This window comes from Oncorhynchus mykiss, chromosome 12 (genome assembly GCF_057628025.1).
Source record: "Oncorhynchus mykiss isolate SJ-2025 chromosome 12, ASM5762802v1, whole genome shotgun sequence".
NCBI lineage: Eukaryota > Metazoa > Chordata > Actinopteri > Salmoniformes > Salmonidae > Oncorhynchus > Oncorhynchus mykiss.
Genome location: NC_143033.1, coordinates 89997170 through 90017325, shown reverse-complemented (window position 1 = coordinate 90017325; position 20156 = coordinate 89997170). Strand labels below are relative to the sequence as shown.

The following is a 20156-nucleotide window of genomic DNA, read 5'->3' as shown; positions in this document are numbered from 1 at the left end:
AGTGTATTGAAAGCAGGACATCATTATAAAGTGTATTGAAAGCAGCAGGACATCATTATAAAGTGTATTGAAAGCAGGACATCATTATAAAGTGTATTGAAAGCAGGATATCATTATAAAGTGTATTGAAAGCAGCAGGACATCATTATAAAGTGTATTGAAAGCAGCAGGACATCATTATAAAGTGTATTGAAAGCAGGATATCATTATAAAGTGTATTGAAAGCAGCAGGACATCATTATAAAGTGTATTGAAAGCAGCAGGACATCATTATAAAGTGTATTGAAAGCAGCAGGACATCATTATAAAGTGTATTGAAAGCAGCAGGACATCATTATAAAGTGTATTGAAAGCAGCAGGACATCATTATAAAGTGTATTGAAAGCAGCAGGACATCATTATAAAGTGTATTGAAAGCAGCAGGACATCATTATAAAGTGTATTGAAAGCAGCAGGACATCATTATAAAGTGTATTGAAAGCAGCAGGACATCATTATAACGTGTATTGAAAGCAGGACATCATTATAAAGTGTATTGAAAGCAGCAGGATGTCATTATAAAGTGTATTGAAAGCAGCAGGACATCATTATAACGTGTATTGAAAGCAGGACATCATTATAAAGTGTATTGAAAGCAGGACATCATTATAAAGTGTATTGAAAGCAGCAGGACATCATTATAAAGTGTATTGAAAGCAGCAGGACATCATTATAAAGTGTATTGAAAGCAGCAGGACATCATTATAACGTGTATTGAAAGCAGGACATCATTATAAAGTGTATTGAAAGCAGCAGGACATCATTATAAAAAGTGTATTGAAAGCAGGACATCATTATAAAGTGTATTGAAAGCAGCAGGACATCATTATAAAGTGTATTGAAAGCAGCAGGACATCATTATAAAGTGTATTGAAAGCAGCAGGACATCATTATAAAGTGTATTGGAAGCAGGAGGACATCATTATAAAGTGTATTGAAAGCAGCAGGACATCATTATAAAGTGTATTGAAAGCAGCAGGACATCATTATAAAGTGTATTGAAAGCAGCAGGACATCATTATAAAGTGTATTGAAAGCAGGACATCATTATAAAGTGTATTGAAAGCAGCAGGACATCATTATAAAGTGTATTGGAAGCAGGAGGACATCATTATAAAGTGTATTGAAAGCAGCAGGACATCATTATAAAGTGTATTGAAAGCAGCAGGACATCATTATAAAGTGTATTGAAAGCAGCAGGACATCATTATAAAGTGTATTGAAAGCAGGACATCATTATAAAATGTATTGAAAGCAGGACATCATTATAAAGTGTATTGAAAGCAGGACATCATTATAAAGTGTATTGGAAGCAGGAGGACATCATTATAAAGTGTATTGAAAGCAGGACATCATTATAAAGTGTATTGAAAGCAGCAGGACATCATTATAAAGTGTATTGAAAGCAGCAGGACATCATTATAAAGTATATTGAAAGCAGCAGGACATCATTATAAAGTGTATTGAAAGCAGCAGGACATCATTATAAAGTGTATTGAAAGCAGCAGGACATCATTATAAAGTGTATTGAAAGCAGGATATCATTATAAAGTGTATTGAAAGCAGCAGGACATCATTATAAAGTGTATTGAAAGCAGGAGGACATCATTATAAAGTGTATTGGAAGCAGGACATCATTATAAAGTGTATTGAAAGCAGGAGGACATCATTATAAAGTGTATTGAAAGCAGCAGGACATCATTATAAAGTGTATTGAAAGCAGCAGGACATCATTATAAAGTGTATTGAAAGCAGCAGGACATCATTATAAAGTGTATTGAAAGCAGGACATCATTATAAAGTGTATTGAAAGCAGCAGGACATCATTATAAAGTGTATTGAAAGCAGCAGGACATCATTATAAAGTGTATTGAAAGCAGCAGGACATCATTATAAAGTGTATTGAAAGCAGCAGGACATCATTATAAAGTGTATTGAAAGCAGCAGGACATCATTATAAAGTGTATTGAAAGCAGCAGGACATCATTATAAAGTGTATTGAAAGCAGGATATCATTATAAAGTGTATTGAAAGCAGCAGGACATCATTATAAAGTGTATTGAAAGCAGGAGGACATCATTATAAAGTGTATTGAAAGCAGCAGGACATCATTATAAAGTGTATTGAAAGCAGCAGGACATCATTATAAAGTGTATTGAAAGCAGCAGGACATCATTATAAAGTGTATTGAAAGCAGCAGGACATCATTATAAAGTGTATTGAAAGCAGGACATCATTATAAAGTGTATTGAAAGCAGGACATCATTATAAAGTGTATTGAAAGCAGCAGGACATCATTATAAAGTGTATTGAAAGCAGGACATCATTATAAAGTGTATTGAAAGCAGCAGGACATCATTATAAAGTGTATTGAAAGCAGCAGGACATCATTATAAAGTGTATTGAAAGCAGCAGGACATCATTATAAAGTGTATTGAAAGCAGCAGGACATCATTATAAAGTGTATTGAAAGCAGCAGGACATCATTATAAAGTGTATTGAAAGCAGCAGGACATCATTATAAAGTGTATTGAAAGCAGCAGGACATCATTATAAAGTGTATTGAAAGCAGCAGGACATCATTATAAAGTGTATTGAAAGCAGGACATCATTATAAAGTGTATTGAAAGCAGGACATCATTATAAAGTGTATTGAAAGCAGGACATCATTATAAAGTGTATTGAAAGCAGCAGGACATCATTATAAAGTGTATTGAAAGCAGGACATCATTATAAAGTGTATTGAAAGCAGCAGGACATCATTAGAAAGTGTATTGAAAGCAGCAGGACATCATTATAAAGTGTATTGAAAGCAGCAGGACATCATTATAAAGTGTATTGAAAGCAGGACATCATTATAAAGTGTATTGAAAGCAGCAGGACATCATTATAAAGTGTATTGAAAGCAGCAGGACATCATTATAAAGTGTATTGAAAGCAGCAGGACATCATTATAAAGTGTATTGAAAGCAGGATATCATTATAAAGTGTATTGAAAGCAGCAGGACATCATTATAAAGTGTATTGAAAGCAGCAGGACATCATTATAAAGTGTATTGAAAGCAGCAGGACATCATTATAAAGTGTATTGAAAGCAGCAGGACATCATTATAAAGTGTATTGAAAGCAGCAGGACATCATTATAAAGTGTATTGAAAGCAGCAGGACATCATTATAAAGTGTATTGAAAGCAGCAGGACATCATTATAAAGTGTATTGAAAGCAGCAGGACATCATTATAAAGTGTATTGAAAGCAGCAGGACATCATTATAACGTGTATTGAAAGCAGGACATCATTATAAAGTGTATTGAAAGCAGCAGGATGTCATTATAAAGTGTATTGAAAGCAGCAGGACATCATTATAACGTGTATTGAAAGCAGGACATCATTATAAAGTGTATTGAAAGCAGGACATCATTATAAAGTGTATTGAAAGCAGCAGGACATCATTATAAAGTGTATTGAAAGCAGCAGGACATCATTATAAAGTGTATTGAAAGCAGCAGGACATCATTATAACGTGTATTGAAAGCAGGACATCATTATAAAGTGTATTGAAAGCAGCAGGACATCATTATAAAAAGTGTATTGAAAGCAGGACATCATTATAAAGTGTATTGAAAGCAGCAGGACATCATTATAAAGTGTATTGAAAGCAGCAGGACATCATTATAAAGTGTATTGAAAGCAGCAGGACATCATTATAAAGTGTATTGGAAGCAGGAGGACATCATTATAAAGTGTATTGAAAGCAGCAGGACATCATTATAAAGTGTATTGAAAGCAGCAGGACATCATTATAAAGTGTATTGAAAGCAGCAGGACATCATTATAAAGTGTATTGAAAGCAGGACATCATTATAAAGTGTATTGAAAGCAGCAGGACATCATTATAAAGTGTATTGGAAGCAGGAGGACATCATTATAAAGTGTATTGAAAGCAGCAGGACATCATTATAAAGTGTATTGAAAGCAGCAGGACATCATTATAAAGTGTATTGAAAGCAGCAGGACATCATTATAAAGTGTATTGAAAGCAGGACATCATTATAAAATGTATTGAAAGCAGGACATCATTATAAAGTGTATTGAAAGCAGGACATCATTATAAAGTGTATTGGAAGCAGGAGGACATCATTATAAAGTGTATTGAAAGCAGGACATCATTATAAAGTGTATTGAAAGCAGCAGGACATCATTATAAAGTGTATTGAAAGCAGCAGGACATCATTATAAAGTATATTGAAAGCAGCAGGACATCATTATAAAGTGTATTGAAAGCAGCAGGACATCATTATAAAGTGTATTGAAAGCAGCAGGACATCATTATAAAGTGTATTGAAAGCAGGATATCATTATAAAGTGTATTGAAAGCAGCAGGACATCATTATAAAGTGTATTGAAAGCAGGAGGACATCATTATAAAGTGTATTGGAAGCAGGACATCATTATAAAGTGTATTGAAAGCAGGAGGACATCATTATAAAGTGTATTGAAAGCAGCAGGACATCATTATAAAGTGTATTGAAAGCAGCAGGACATCATTATAAAGTGTATTGAAAGCAGCAGGACATCATTATAAAGTGTATTGAAAGCAGGACATCATTATAAAGTGTATTGAAAGCAGCAGGACATCATTATAAAGTGTATTGAAAGCAGCAGGACATCATTATAAAGTGTATTGAAAGCAGCAGGACATCATTATAAAGTGTATTGAAAGCAGCAGGACATCATTATAAAGTGTATTGAAAGCAGCAGGACATCATTATAAAGTGTATTGAAAGCAGCAGGACATCATTATAAAGTGTATTGAAAGCAGGATATCATTATAAAGTGTATTGAAAGCAGCAGGACATCATTATAAAGTGTATTGAAAGCAGGAGGACATCATTATAAAGTGTATTGAAAGCAGCAGGACATCATTATAAAGTGTATTGAAAGCAGCAGGACATCATTATAAAGTGTATTGAAAGCAGCAGGACATCATTATAAAGTGTATTGAAAGCAGCAGGACATCATTATAAAGTGTATTGAAAGCAGGACATCATTATAAAGTGTATTGAAAGCAGGACATCATTATAAAGTGTATTGAAAGCAGCAGGACATCATTATAAAGTGTATTGAAAGCAGGACATCATTATAAAGTGTATTGAAAGCAGCAGGACATCATTATAAAGTGTATTGAAAGCAGCAGGACATCATTATAAAGTGTATTGAAAGCAGCAGGACATCATTATAAAGTGTATTGAAAGCAGCAGGACATCATTATAAAGTGTATTGAAAGCAGCAGGACATCATTATAAAGTGTATTGAAAGCAGCAGGACATCATTATAAAGTGTATTGAAAGCAGCAGGACATCATTATAAAGTGTATTGAAAGCAGCAGGACATCATTATAAAGTGTATTGAAAGCAGGACATCATTATAAAGTGTATTGAAAGCAGGACATCATTATAAAGTGTATTGAAAGCAGGACATCATTATAAAGTGTATTGAAAGCAGCAGGACATCATTATAAAGTGTATTGGAAGCAGGAGGACATCATTATAAAGTGTATTGAAAGCAGCAGGACATCATTATAAAGTGTATTGAAAGCAGCAGGACATCATTATAAAGTGTATTGAAAGCAGCAGGACATCATTATAAAGTGTATTGAAAGCAGGACATCATTATAAAGTGTATTGAAAGCAGCAGGACATCATTATAAAGTGTATTGGAAGCAGGAGGACATCATTATAAAGTGTATTGAAAGCAGCAGGACATCATTATAAAGTGTATTGAAAGCAGCAGGACATCATTATAAAGTGTATTGAAAGCAGCAGGACATCATTATAAAGTGTATTGAAAGCAGGACATCATTATAAAATGTATTGAAAGCAGGACATCATTATAAAGTGTATTGAAAGCAGGACATCATTATAAAGTGTATTGGAAGCATGAGGACATCATTATAAAGTGTATTGAAAGCAGGACATCATTATAAAGTGTATTGAAAGCAGCAGGACATCATTATAAAGTGTATTGAAAGCAGCAGGACATCATTATAAAGTATATTGAAAGCAGCAGGACATCATTATAAAGTGTATTGAAAGCAGCAGGACATCATTATAAAGTGTATTGAAAGCAGCAGGACATCATTATAAAGTGTATTGAAAGCAGGACATCATTATAAAGTGTATTGAAAGCAGCAGGACATCATTATAAAGTGTATTGAAAGCAGCAGGACATCATTATAAAGTGTATTGAAAGCAGCAGGACATCATTATAAAGTGTATTGAAAGCAGCAGGACATCATTATAAAGTGTATTGAAAGCAGCAGGACATCATTATAAAGTGTATTGAAAGCAGCAGGACATCATTATAAAGTGTATTGAAAGCAGGATATCATTATAAAGTGTATTGAAAGCAGCAGGACATCATTATAAAGTGTATTGAAAGCAGGAGGACATCATTATAAAGTGTATTGAAAGCAGCAGGACATCATTATAAAGTGTATTGAAAGCAGCAGGACATCATTATAAAGTGTATTGAAAGCAGCAGGACATCATTATAAAGTGTATTGAAAGCAGCAGGACATCATTATAAAGTGTATTGAAAGCAGGACATCATTATAAAGTGTATTGAAAGCAGGACATCATTATAAAGTGTATTGAAAGCAGCAGGACATCATTATAAAGTGTATTGAAAGCAGGACATCATTATAAAGTGTATTGAAAGCAGCAGGACATCATTATAAAGTGTATTGAAAGCAGCAGGACATCATTATAAAGTGTATTGAAAGCAGCAGGACATCATTATAAAGTGTATTGAAAGCAGCAGGACATCATTATAAAGTGTATTGAAAGCAGCAGGACATCATTATAAAGTGTATTGAAAGCAGCAGGACATCATTATAAAGTGTATTGAAAGCAGCAGGACATCATTATAAAGTGTATTGAAAGCAGCAGGACATCATTATAAAGTGTATTGAAAGCAGGACATCATTATAAAGTGTATTGAAAGCAGGACATCATTATAAAGTGTATTGAAAGCAGGACATCATTATAAAGTGTATTGAAAGCAGCAGGACATCATTATAAAGTGTATTGAAAGCAGGACATCATTATAAAGTGTATTGAAAGCAGCAGGACATCATTAGAAAGTGTATTGAAAGCAGCAGGACATCATTATAAAGTGTATTGAAAGCAGCAGGACATCATTATAAAGTGTATTGAAAGCAGGACATCATTATAAAGTGTATTGAAAGCAGCAGGACATCATTATAAAGTGTATTGAAAGCAGCAGGACATCATTATAAAGTGTATTGAAAGCAGCAGGACATCATTATAAAGTGTATTGAAAGCAGGACATCATTATAAAGTGTATTGAAAGCAGCAGGACATCATTATAAAGTGTATTGAAAGCAGGACATCATTATAAAGTGTATTGAAAGCAGCAGGACATCATTATAAAGTGTATTGAAAGCAGGACATCATTATAAAGTGTATTGAAAGCAGCAGGACATCATTATCAAGTGTATTGAAAGCAGGACATCATTATAAAGTGTATTGAAAGCAGCAGGACATCATTATAAAGTGTATTGAAAGCAGCAGGACATCATTATAAAGTGTATTGAAAGCAGCAGGACATCATTATAAAGTGTATTGAAAGCAGCAGGACATCATTATAAAGTGTATTGAAAGCAGCAGGACATCATTATAAAGTGTATTGAAAGCAGCAGGACATCATTATAAAGTGTATTGAAAGCAGGACATCATTATAAAGTGTATTGAAAGCAGCAGGACATCATTATAAAGTGTATTGAAAGCAGCAGGACATCATTAGAAAGTGTATTGAAAGCAGCAGGACATCATTATAAAGTGTATTGAAAGCAGCAGGACATCATTATAAAGTGTATTGAAAGCAGGACATCATTATAAAGTGTATTGAAAGCAGCAGGACATCATTATAAAGTGTATTGAAAGCAGCAGGACATCATTATAAAGTGTATTGAAAGCAGCAGGACATCATTATAAAGTGTATTGAAAGCAGGATATCATTATAAAGTGTATTGAAAGCAGCAGGACATCATTATAAAGTGTATTGAAAGCAGCAGGACATCATTATAAAGTGTATTGAAAGCAGCAGGACATCATTATAAAGTGTATTGAAAGCAGGACATCATTATAAAGTGTATTGAAAGCAGCAGGACATCATTATAAAGTGTATTGAAAGCAGCAGGACATCATTAGAAAGTGTATTGAAAGCAGCAGGACATCATTATAAAGTGTATTGAAAGCAGCAGGACATCATTATAAAGTGTATTGAAAGCAGCAGGACATCATTATAAAGTGTATTGAAAGCAGCAGGACATCATTATAAAGTGTATTGGAAGCAGCAGGACATCATTATAACGTGTATTGAAAGCAGGACATCATTATAAAGTGTATTGAAAGCAGGAGGACATCATTATAAAGTGTATTGAAAGCAGCAGGACATCATTATAAAGTGTATTGAAAGCAGGACATCATTATAAAGTGTATTGAAAGCAGGAGGACATCATTATAAAGTGTATTGGAAGCAGCAGGACATCATTATAACGTGTATTGAAAGCAGGACATCATTATAAAGTGTATTGAAAGCAGGAGGACATCATTATAAAGTGTATTGAAAGCAGCAGGACATCATTATAAAGTGTATTGAAAGCAGCAGGACATCATTATAAAGTGTATTGAAAGCAGCAGGACATCATTATAAAGTGTATTGAAAGCAGCAGGACATCATTATAAAGTGTATTGAAAGCAGCAGGACATCATTATAAAGTGTATTGAAAGCAGCAGGACATCATTATAAAGTGTATTGAAAGCAGCAGGACATCATTATAAAGTGTATTGAAAGCAGCAGGACATCATTATAAAGTGTATTGAAAGCAGGATATCATTATAAAGTGTATTGAAAGCAGCAGGACATCATTATAAAGTGTATTGGAAGCAGGACATCATTATAAAGTGTATTGAAAGCAGCAGGACATCATTATAAAGTGTATTGAAAGCAGGACATCATTATAAAGTGTATTGAAAGCAGGATATCATTATAAAGTGTATTGAAAGCAGCAGGACATCATTATAAAGTGTATTGAAAGCAGGACATCATTATAAAGTGTATTGAAAGCAGCAGGACATCATTATAAAGTGTATTGAAAGCAGGACATCATTATAAAGTGTATTGAAAGCAGGATATCATTATAAAGTGTATTGAAAGCAGCAGGACATCATTATAAAGTGTATTGAAAGCAGCAGGACATCATTATAAAGTGTATTGAAAGCAGGATATCATTATAAAGTGTATTGAAAGCAGCAGGACATCATTATAAAGTGTATTGAAAGCAGCAGGACATCATTATAAAGTGTATTGAAAGCAGCAGGACATCATTATAAAGTGTATTGAAAGCAGCAGGACATCATTATAAAGTGTATTGAAAGCAGCAGGACATCATTATAAAGTGTATTGAAAGCAGCAGGACATCATTATAAAGTGTATTGAAAGCAGCAGGACATCATTATAAAGTGTATTGAAAGCAGCAGGACATCATTATAAAGTGTATTGAAAGCAGCAGGACATCATTATAACGTGTATTGAAAGCAGGACATCATTATAAAGTGTATTGAAAGCAGCAGGATGTCATTATAAAGTGTATTGAAAGCAGCAGGACATCATTATAACGTGTATTGAAAGCAGGACATCATTATAAAGTGTATTGAAAGCAGGACATCATTATAAAGTGTATTGAAAGCAGCAGGACATCATTATAAAGTGTATTGAAAGCAGCAGGACATCATTATAAAGTGTATTGAAAGCAGCAGGACATCATTATAACGTGTATTGAAAGCAGGACATCATTATAAAGTGTATTGAAAGCAGCAGGACATCATTATAAAAAGTGTATTGAAAGCAGGACATCATTATAAAGTGTATTGAAAGCAGCAGGACATCATTATAAAGTGTATTGAAAGCAGCAGGACATCATTATAAAGTGTATTGAAAGCAGCAGGACATCATTATAAAGTGTATTGGAAGCAGGAGGACATCATTATAAAGTGTATTGAAAGCAGCAGGACATCATTATAAAGTGTATTGAAAGCAGCAGGACATCATTATAAAGTGTATTGAAAGCAGCAGGACATCATTATAAAGTGTATTGAAAGCAGGACATCATTATAAAGTGTATTGAAAGCAGCAGGACATCATTATAAAGTGTATTGGAAGCAGGAGGACATCATTATAAAGTGTATTGAAAGCAGCAGGACATCATTATAAAGTGTATTGAAAGCAGCAGGACATCATTATAAAGTGTATTGAAAGCAGCAGGACATCATTATAAAGTGTATTGAAAGCAGGACATCATTATAAAATGTATTGAAAGCAGGACATCATTATAAAGTGTATTGAAAGCAGGACATCATTATAAAGTGTATTGGAAGCAGGAGGACATCATTATAAAGTGTATTGAAAGCAGGACATCATTATAAAGTGTATTGAAAGCAGCAGGACATCATTATAAAGTGTATTGAAAGCAGCAGGACATCATTATAAAGTATATTGAAAGCAGCAGGACATCATTATAAAGTGTATTGAAAGCAGCAGGACATCATTATAAAGTGTATTGAAAGCAGCAGGACATCATTATAAAGTGTATTGAAAGCAGGATATCATTATAAAGTGTATTGAAAGCAGCAGGACATCATTATAAAGTGTATTGAAAGCAGGAGGACATCATTATAAAGTGTATTGGAAGCAGGACATCATTATAAAGTGTATTGAAAGCAGGAGGACATCATTATAAAGTGTATTGAAAGCAGCAGGACATCATTATAAAGTGTATTGAAAGCAGCAGGACATCATTATAAAGTGTATTGAAAGCAGCAGGACATCATTATAAAGTGTATTGAAAGCAGGACATCATTATAAAGTGTATTGAAAGCAGCAGGACATCATTATAAAGTGTATTGAAAGCAGCAGGACATCATTATAAAGTGTATTGAAAGCAGCAGGACATCATTATAAAGTGTATTGAAAGCAGCAGGACATCATTATAAAGTGTATTGAAAGCAGCAGGACATCATTATAAAGTGTATTGAAAGCAGCAGGACATCATTATAAAGTGTATTGAAAGCAGGATATCATTATAAAGTGTATTGAAAGCAGCAGGACATCATTATAAAGTGTATTGAAAGCAGGAGGACATCATTATAAAGTGTATTGAAAGCAGCAGGACATCATTATAAAGTGTATTGAAAGCAGCAGGACATCATTATAAAGTGTATTGAAAGCAGCAGGACATCATTATAAAGTGTATTGAAAGCAGCAGGACATCATTATAAAGTGTATTGAAAGCAGGACATCATTATAAAGTGTATTGAAAGCAGGACATCATTATAAAGTGTATTGAAAGCAGCAGGACATCATTATAAAGTGTATTGAAAGCAGGACATCATTATAAAGTGTATTGAAAGCAGCAGGACATCATTATAAAGTGTATTGAAAGCAGCAGGACATCATTATAAAGTGTATTGAAAGCAGCAGGACATCATTATAAAGTGTATTGAAAGCAGCAGGACATCATTATAAAGTGTATTGAAAGCAGCAGGACATCATTATAAAGTGTATTGAAAGCAGCAGGACATCATTATAAAGTGTATTGAAAGCAGCAGGACATCATTATAAAGTGTATTGAAAGCAGCAGGACATCATTATAAAGTGTATTGAAAGCAGGACATCATTATAAAGTGTATTGAAAGCAGGACATCATTATAAAGTGTATTGAAAGCAGGACATCATTATAAAGTGTATTGAAAGCAGCAGGACATCATTATAAAGTGTATTGAAAGCAGGACATCATTATAAAGTGTATTGAAAGCAGCAGGACATCATTAGAAAGTGTATTGAAAGCAGCAGGACATCATTATAAAGTGTATTGAAAGCAGCAGGACATCATTATAAAGTGTATTGAAAGCAGGACATCATTATAAAGTGTATTGAAAGCAGCAGGACATCATTATAAAGTGTATTGAAAGCAGCAGGACATCATTATAAAGTGTATTGAAAGCAGCAGGACATCATTATAAAGTGTATTGAAAGCAGGATATCATTATAAAGTGTATTGAAAGCAGCAGGACATCATTATAAAGTGTATTGAAAGCAGCAGGACATCATTATTAAGTGTATTGAAAGCAGGATATCATTATAAAGTGTATTGAAAGCAGCAGGACATCATTATAAAGTGTATTGAAAGCAGCAGGACATCATTATAAAGTGTATTGAAAGCAGCAGGACATCATTATAAAGTGTATTGAAAGCAGCAGGACATCATTATAAAGTGTATTGAAAGCAGCAGGACATCATTATAAAGTGTATTGAAAGCAGCAGGACATCATTATAAAGTGTATTGAAAGCAGCAGGACATCATTATAAAGTGTATTGAAAGCAGGATATCATTATAAAGTGTATTGAAAGCAGCAGGACATCATTATAAAGTGTATTGAAAGCAGCAGGACATCATTATCAAGTGTATTGAAAGCAGGACATCATTATAAAGTGTATTGAAAGCAGCAGGACATCATTATAAAGTGTATTGAAAGCAGCAAGACATCATTATAAAGTGTATTGAAAGCAGCAGGACATCATTATAAAATGGATTGAAAGCAGGACATCATTATAAAGTGTATTGAAAGCAGGACATCATTATAAAGTGTATTGAAAGCAGGACATCATTATAAAGTGTATTGAAAGCAGCAGGACATCATTATAAAGTGTATTGAAAGCAGGACATCATTATAAAGTGTATTGAAAGCAGGACATCATTATAAAGTGTATTGACTGCACATTATCAATAATAAATACTACTATATTATTTTTTTTAAATGTGATGAACAGCTGGGAATCTTAGTCCAGTAATATGCAGAAACAGCTCACCGTAAAGCCTGTACGAGGTTGAGATCTGCAAACTCATGAAGGTCTACGAACGCCTGCAACACCTTGAGGTTGAAGTCGTCCCTGAGATGAGGTTCAGATTCAGGTCAGGAAATGTCTGGTATTCAGTGTTAGTCAAGATCAGTCTAGCACTTCCAAAAACAGAACTATTAGAGGTAAAGTGTGTTTCAATCCATTAGGAACTGAAATGTCTGTTAGGGGAGAGGCCCTTTTTAAACCCAACTCCACCCCTTCTCTAGATTATGACTCTATCAAACCATTATACAATATGATAAGATTGCAGGTCGTAATAAATTGCTATTTGTTTGTGCATTCAACCAACTTAACATACAAGATGTTGTTGCTTTCTTAAGGGCATTTTCTAAAGAAAACGATCTATCCCAACCACAGAGCCAGCCTCAGACTCTGCTCTGTCCATTTGCTACACAGGTTGTTTTGACAGTCACATTCCTGCGAGGTGGCCCACGTGTCGTAGATATGAAACACATGTAGCCAGGCAGAGCAGATCTCTGTTTTACTGGCATGGCCCCTTGTCTACTGTCGCCGCTGTGCTCCGTAAATCCAGACAATCCATTTCCCAAGGCTTTATGCCCGGGCTTATACACGCACAGAGGGAGAAATCTCCCTGAGAGATGGACAGAGTGTAGGAAAGAGAGAGGGAGAAATCTCCCTGAGAGATGGACAGTGTAGGAAAGAGAGCGAGAAATCTCCCTGAGAGATGGACAGAGTGTAGGAAAGAGAGAGGGAGACATCTCCCTGAGAGATGGACAGAGTGTAGGAAAGAGAGAGGGAGAAATCTCCCTGAGAGATGGACAGAGTGTAGGAAAGAGAGAGGGAGGGAGAGAAGGGAGAAAGAGGGGGAAAGAGGGAGAGCGAGATGAAAACAGAGGAGGTTAGAGCAGTGTGTTTGTTACCTCTCTCCTAAGTAGTCCCCTATGACAGTTTTGTTGAGGCCCTCTCCTTTGTAGAGGAACTGGGATACGTCCTCAGGAGTGTGCTGGAGAAGGTCGTTCTCCAACAGAAACTGGATCCCCTGGAAGACACACACAGTTTGGTTAGCACTCCAAGCCACACACCCACCCACACACACACACACACACACGGTTATCTGTTTTGACCTGAAGGAGAGCTAGGAGGCATTACAATAAGTCATTAATACAGATAACACAACATCCAGATAACACAACATACAGATAACACAACATACAGATAACACAACATCCAGATAACATCTTTGATGGACATGGTTTATTGTGTAACCTTTTCTACATGGCTAAAGGAGGCATAACAGGTACACATGTAAGTTTCTATCTGTTTTTATAGAAATCAGAAAACATTCAATAACACCAGATTAACATCAGTGCAAGTGGGTAAATCATGTATTTAGCATGGATTGCATGGACTTTAGACAAACCTTTTTGGGGTCCATGTTGAATTTCTTCCTTCCCATGGCGATCTGTTTATTTCTTTGTGTTGTTTTACTGTGATTGGACAGAGCAGAGAGATCCATCAGCTCTCTAGAACAGGTGTGGCATTATCAACAACTGACGCCGGTATTTGTTCACCAGGTCAACTGTCACATTTGTCTACTTCGTACAGTATTTATCCAGGATACTGAACGGTATTGTGGTGAGTTAGTGAGTTTACACGGTTAGTTTACATAGGGCTGGGTTCAGGAGAAATTCAGCTGGATTCAGTTATTACTGTTCCAAGACAGCTATGAACATGAGAATGTAATGATCTTCTAAAAACAAGGATCTTTGACTTGTCTTTCCATTTGGACTGTAACATCAACCATGTAGGTTGTTGTACCGACTAACTGATTAGCAGGAGAAACTCAATCTAACTCAAACTCAGTCTAATGAAAAATGAATGAAAACCATATGCCTTTCTTTGTGTTCGTGTGTGTGTGTGTGTGTGTGTGTGTGTGTGTGTGTGTGTGTGTGTGTGTGTGTGTGTGTGTGAGGTGTGTGTGTGTATTATTGCATGTGTGTATACTGTGTTCTCCCTGTGTCCTAAAATAGCTTGAACCATTCCCCAGCTGCACCTAAGACACACACACTAACACACACTCTCTCCACCTCATCACCAATGAGCCCTGAACAGCCAATCAGTTGTCAGTCCCTGAATAGGAGCGGTTGTGGGGCATTTATCAACTGTTTGGCAGAGGGGACGGCTCAGCTCTACAAACAAAGATGGATTATTAACCCACACTGGGACAGGTGTGTGGCTGGACGACTTGGAGAGGAGAAGGGAACAGCAGCTAGGAGGGGGGAGGGGTGTTGAAGGGGGGGTGTTACGCACCTTTCCCCCACGCAGGTTAGCTGCTCGATCTCAGTCATCACCTCTGCAATCTCAAACTTCAACCGCTGCCAACAGGATTAGAGGGAGAATTAGCTGGGTTGAATTCACAACTGAACTCTAGTTGTTTAAGCAGTGCATTATAAATCAACAAACAGATTCAATGTAAGTGGTTAGAGTCAAAGTAACATTTTAGCCACCCACATAAAGTCATATCATATCAAGGGTGACTGATATCTTTATAAAAAATATAAAATCTTGACATTTCTTTTCATTTTCTTGACTCACCTCAATGTCATCCAGTAGCTCTTTTTTCCTGCGTCGTATGTTTGACAGCTCATCTCTCTCTTCCAAGGAAAGGTCTTCAGGTACTGTGAAAGAGAGAGATGTAAGTATGGAATTAAGATACAAACATAGTCAGACACTTCCATGGATGAAGATGTGATAGCTAGTGTGCTGTAAAACAACACACAAGGCTGACGAACCACAGATCTAGGATCAGATTAGTGTACCCCAATGCTAAACCTAACCATTAGGGAGATGGAAAAACATCTGATCCTGGATCTGTTGTTAGGGACACGTTCCAGTTCCACCTACTAGTAAAACAACACATCACTCTCTAGCAGTATACTGGAACTTCTGAGAGCTCTTGACTTCCTCTCTGGCAAAAGGAAAACTCCTCCATGAATTACAACCAAACCGCCCAGGACCTTGGACCCCCCCCCCCCACACACACACACCAGCGCTGAACATCTGCTAAAACGTGCTTCGTCCAATATTAGTTCTCAGATAGTCTGCTTCCTCATTTGAGGTAATTAGTACCACTGAGATATCTGGGCCAAATGCTAGCCCACTTTTCACACACACACACACACACACACACACACACACACACACACACACACACACAGACTATACTGTATGTGAACTGAGCACCCAGTGGTAAATCATACAGACTGACATTTACACGTGTTCTACTCAATAAGGAGTCTCCCCAGTCCGTCCTGCTTATCCCTCAGTTTACCAGCAGCACGTACATCAACCTGTCTCCCCAGACCTCTCTCTGAGGACGTCCTCCTCACCACCTCCCTGTTAGAAAGCAGGCAGAGGCAGGCATGCTCAGGCTCACAGGATGTAGGTCATTCTCACATCAAGAGCCGTGGCAGAGAGTGGAGGGGGGGATTAAATCCCAGCTGATTCATAGAGCAGCTTTACTGATTCAGATTGTTTCTCTTCTCTCTTTCCATTGTCAATAGCTATTGACTTGTCTTTTTTTCTCTCTCCGTAAAGACAAAAAGAGATACCACGGACCATTAAGTCGGGATGGGATGGCATTGTGGTACTCAACTCTCGGTGGCTTCTCATCACGGATGAGCAGCCAATCAGAGCCAAATGCAGATGGTAGACAGAGGAAAAGGATCTCAGAAGTGGTGATCATTCTCTCTCACGGCCGAGTGGACCCACTCAAAGCCTCTGACTGACTTCTACATAAATGAAACAGAGAGATAGATGAAGGAGAGAGGACACGGAGTGTACAAAACATGTTGCCCTCAGAACAGCCTCAATTCATCAGGGGCATGGACTCCACAAGGTGTTGAAAACGTTCCACAAGGATGCTGGCCCATGTTGACTCCAATGCTTCAGAAAGTTGTTTAAAGTTGGCTGGATCATTCTTGATACACACAGGAAACTGTTGAGCATGAAAAACCCAGCAGCATTGCCGTTCTTGACACTGAAAACCAGTGTGCCTGGCACCTACTACCATACCCTGTTCAAAGGCACTGAAATATTTTGTCTTGCGCATTCACCCTCTGAATGGCACACATACAATCCATGTCTCATCCTTCTTTAATGTCTTCCCCCTTCATCTACACTGATTGAAGTGGATTTAACAAATGGGGGTGCAACCCAATATTAGGAAGGTGTTCCTAATGATTTGTCCACTCAGTGTAGCGAGAGGGGAGAAATAAATAGAGTAGATACAGAGAGAGGAAAAACAAATAGAGTAGATAAAGAGAGCAAGGATAAATAAAAAGAGTAGATACAGAGAGAGAGGAGAAATAAATACAGTAGATACAGAGAGAGAGGAGAAATAAATAGAGTAGATACAGAGAGAGAGGAGAAATAAATAGATACAGATAGAGGATAAATAAATAGAGTAGATACAGAGAGGAGAGAAAAGAGAGAAGAGATATATATACTAGACAGCTAGAGAGAAGAGATATATTTATTTTTTATTTTACCTTTATTTAACTAGGCAAGTCAGTTAAGAACAAATTCTTATTTTCAATGACGGCCTAGGAACAGAGAGAGTGAGATATATACTAGACAGCTAGAGAGTGAGATCTATACTAGACAGCTAGAGAGAGAGATATATACTAGACAGCTAGAGAGTGAGATATATACTAGACAGCTAGAGAGTGAGATATATACTAGACAGCTAGAGAGTGAGATATATACTAAACAGCTGGAGAGTGAGATATATACTAGACAGCTAGAGAGAGAGATATATACTAAACAGCTGGAGAGTGAGATATATACTAGACAGCTAGAGAGTGAGATATATACTAGACAGCTAGAGAGAGATATATACTAGACAGCTAGAGAGTGAGATATATACTAGACAGCTAGAGAGAGATATATACTAGACAGCTAGAGAGAGATATATACTAGACAGCTAGAGAGTGAGATATATACTAGACAGCTAGAGAGTGAGATATATACTAGACAGCTAGAGAGTGAGATAGCAATAGGGGACAGAGAGAGAAATAAAATAAACCAGAAGAAAAAAAGACTATAGATACCACTACCATAAGACAGCCAGAGAGAGAGAGAGAAAAAAGGAAGCGATTCCCAAACCTTCCATAACAAAGCCATCACCTACAGAGAGATGAACCTGGAGAAGAGTCCCCTAAGCAAGCTGGTCCTGGGGCTCTGTTCACAAACACAAACAGACCACACAGAGCCCCAGGACAACAGCACAATTAGACCCAACCATATCATGAGAAAACAAAAAGATAATTACTTGACACATTGGAAAGAATTAACAAAAAAACAGAGCAAACTAGAATGCTATTTGGCCCTACACAGAGAGTACACAGCGGCAGAATACCTGACCACTGTGACTGACCCAAAATTAAGGAAAGCTTTGACTATGTACAGACTCAGTGAGCATAGCCTTGCTATTGAGAAAGGCCGCCGTAGGCAGACATGGCTCTCAAGAGAAGACAGGCTATGTGCTCACTGCCCACAAAATGAGGTGGAAACTGAGCTGCACTTCCTAACCTCCTGCCCAATGTATGACCATATTAGAGAGACATATTTCCCTCAGATTACACAGATCCACCTGTTGCCGTGAGAAAAGGGCAACCAGTGAAGAACAAACACCATTGTAAATACAACCCATATCTATGCTTGTTTATTTTATCTTGTGTCCTTTACCATTTGTACATTGTTAAAACACTGTATATTATATATTATATATATATATATATATATATATATATATATATATATATATATATATATATATACATATACATATATATATACATATATATATATACAGTGCCTTGCGAAAGTATTCGGCCCCCTTGAACTTTGCGACCTTTTGCCACATTTCAGGCTTCAAACATAAAGATATAAAACTGTATTTTTTTGTGAAGAATCAACAACAAGTGGGACACAATCATGAAGTGGAACGACATTTATTGGATATTTCAAACTTTTTTAACAAATCAAAAACTGAAAAATTGGGCGTGCAAAATTATTCAGCCCCTTTACTTTCAGTGCAGCAAACTCTCTCCAGAAGTTCAGTGAGGATCTCTGAATGATCCAATGTTGACCTAAATGACTAATGATGATAAATACAATCCACCTGTGTGTAATCAAGTCTCCGTATAAATGCACCTGCACTGTGATAGTCTCAGAGGTCCGTTAAAAGCGCAGAGAGCATCATGAAGAACAAGGAACACACCAGGCAGGTCCGAGATACTGTTGTGAAGAAGTTTAAAGCCGGATTTGGATACAAAAAGATTTCCCAAGCTTTAAACATCCCAAGGAGCACTGTGCAAGCGATAATATTGAAATGGAAGGAGTATCAGACCTCTGCAAATCTACCAAGACCTGGCCGTCCCTCTAAACTTTCAGCTCATACAACTTATCAGAGATGCAGCCAAGAGGCCCATGATCACTCTGGATGAACTGCAGAGATCTACAGCTGAGGTGGGAGACTCTGTCCATAGGACAACAATCAGTCGTATATTGCACAAATCTGGCCTTTATGGAAGAGTGGCAAGAAGACAGCCATTTCTTAAAGATATCCATAAAAAGTGTCGTTTAAAGTTTGCCACAAGCCACCTGGGAGACACACCAAACATGTGGAAGAAGGTGCTCTGGTCAGATGAAACCAAAATTGAACTTTTTGGCAACAATGCAAAACGTTATGTTTGGCGTAAAAGCAACACAGCTGAACACACCATCCCCACTGTCAAACATGGTGGTGGCAGCATCATGGTTTGGGCCTGCTTTTCTTCAGCAGGGACAGGGAAGATGGTTAAAATTGATGGGAAGATGGATGGAGCCAAATACAGGACCATTCTGGAAGAAAACCTGATGGAGTCTGCAAAAGACCTGAGACTGGGACGGAGATTTGTCTTCCAACAAGACAATGATCCAAAACATAAAGCAAAATCTACAATGGAATGGTTCAAAAATAAACATATCCAGGTGTTAGAATGGCCAAGTCAAAGTCCAGACCTGAATCCAATCGAGAATCTGTGGAAAGAACTGAAAACTGCTGTTCACAAATGCTCTCCATCCAACCTCACTGAGCTCGAGCTGTTT

The 20156-nt window shown here is 36.7% G+C and overlaps 1 protein-coding gene across 1 annotated transcript in view; it reads right to left on the bottom strand.

Moving 5' to 3' along the window:
• The window catches only part of LOC110486798 (cytohesin-3), a 65092-nt gene that overhangs the window by 20870 nt on the left and 24066 nt on the right, over positions 1-20156 (bottom strand). The window contains exons 2-6 of the mRNA XM_090193992.1: positions 15600-15682; positions 15315-15379; positions 14425-14491; positions 13925-14043; positions 12993-13073 (exon numbers count right to left, since the gene is read on the bottom strand). Of these exons, the coding sequence (XP_090050118.1) occupies positions 12993-13073; positions 13925-14043; positions 14425-14491; positions 15315-15379; positions 15600-15682 (415 nt within the window). The remainder of the gene's footprint in view (positions 1-12992; positions 13074-13924; positions 14044-14424; positions 14492-15314; positions 15380-15599; positions 15683-20156) is intronic.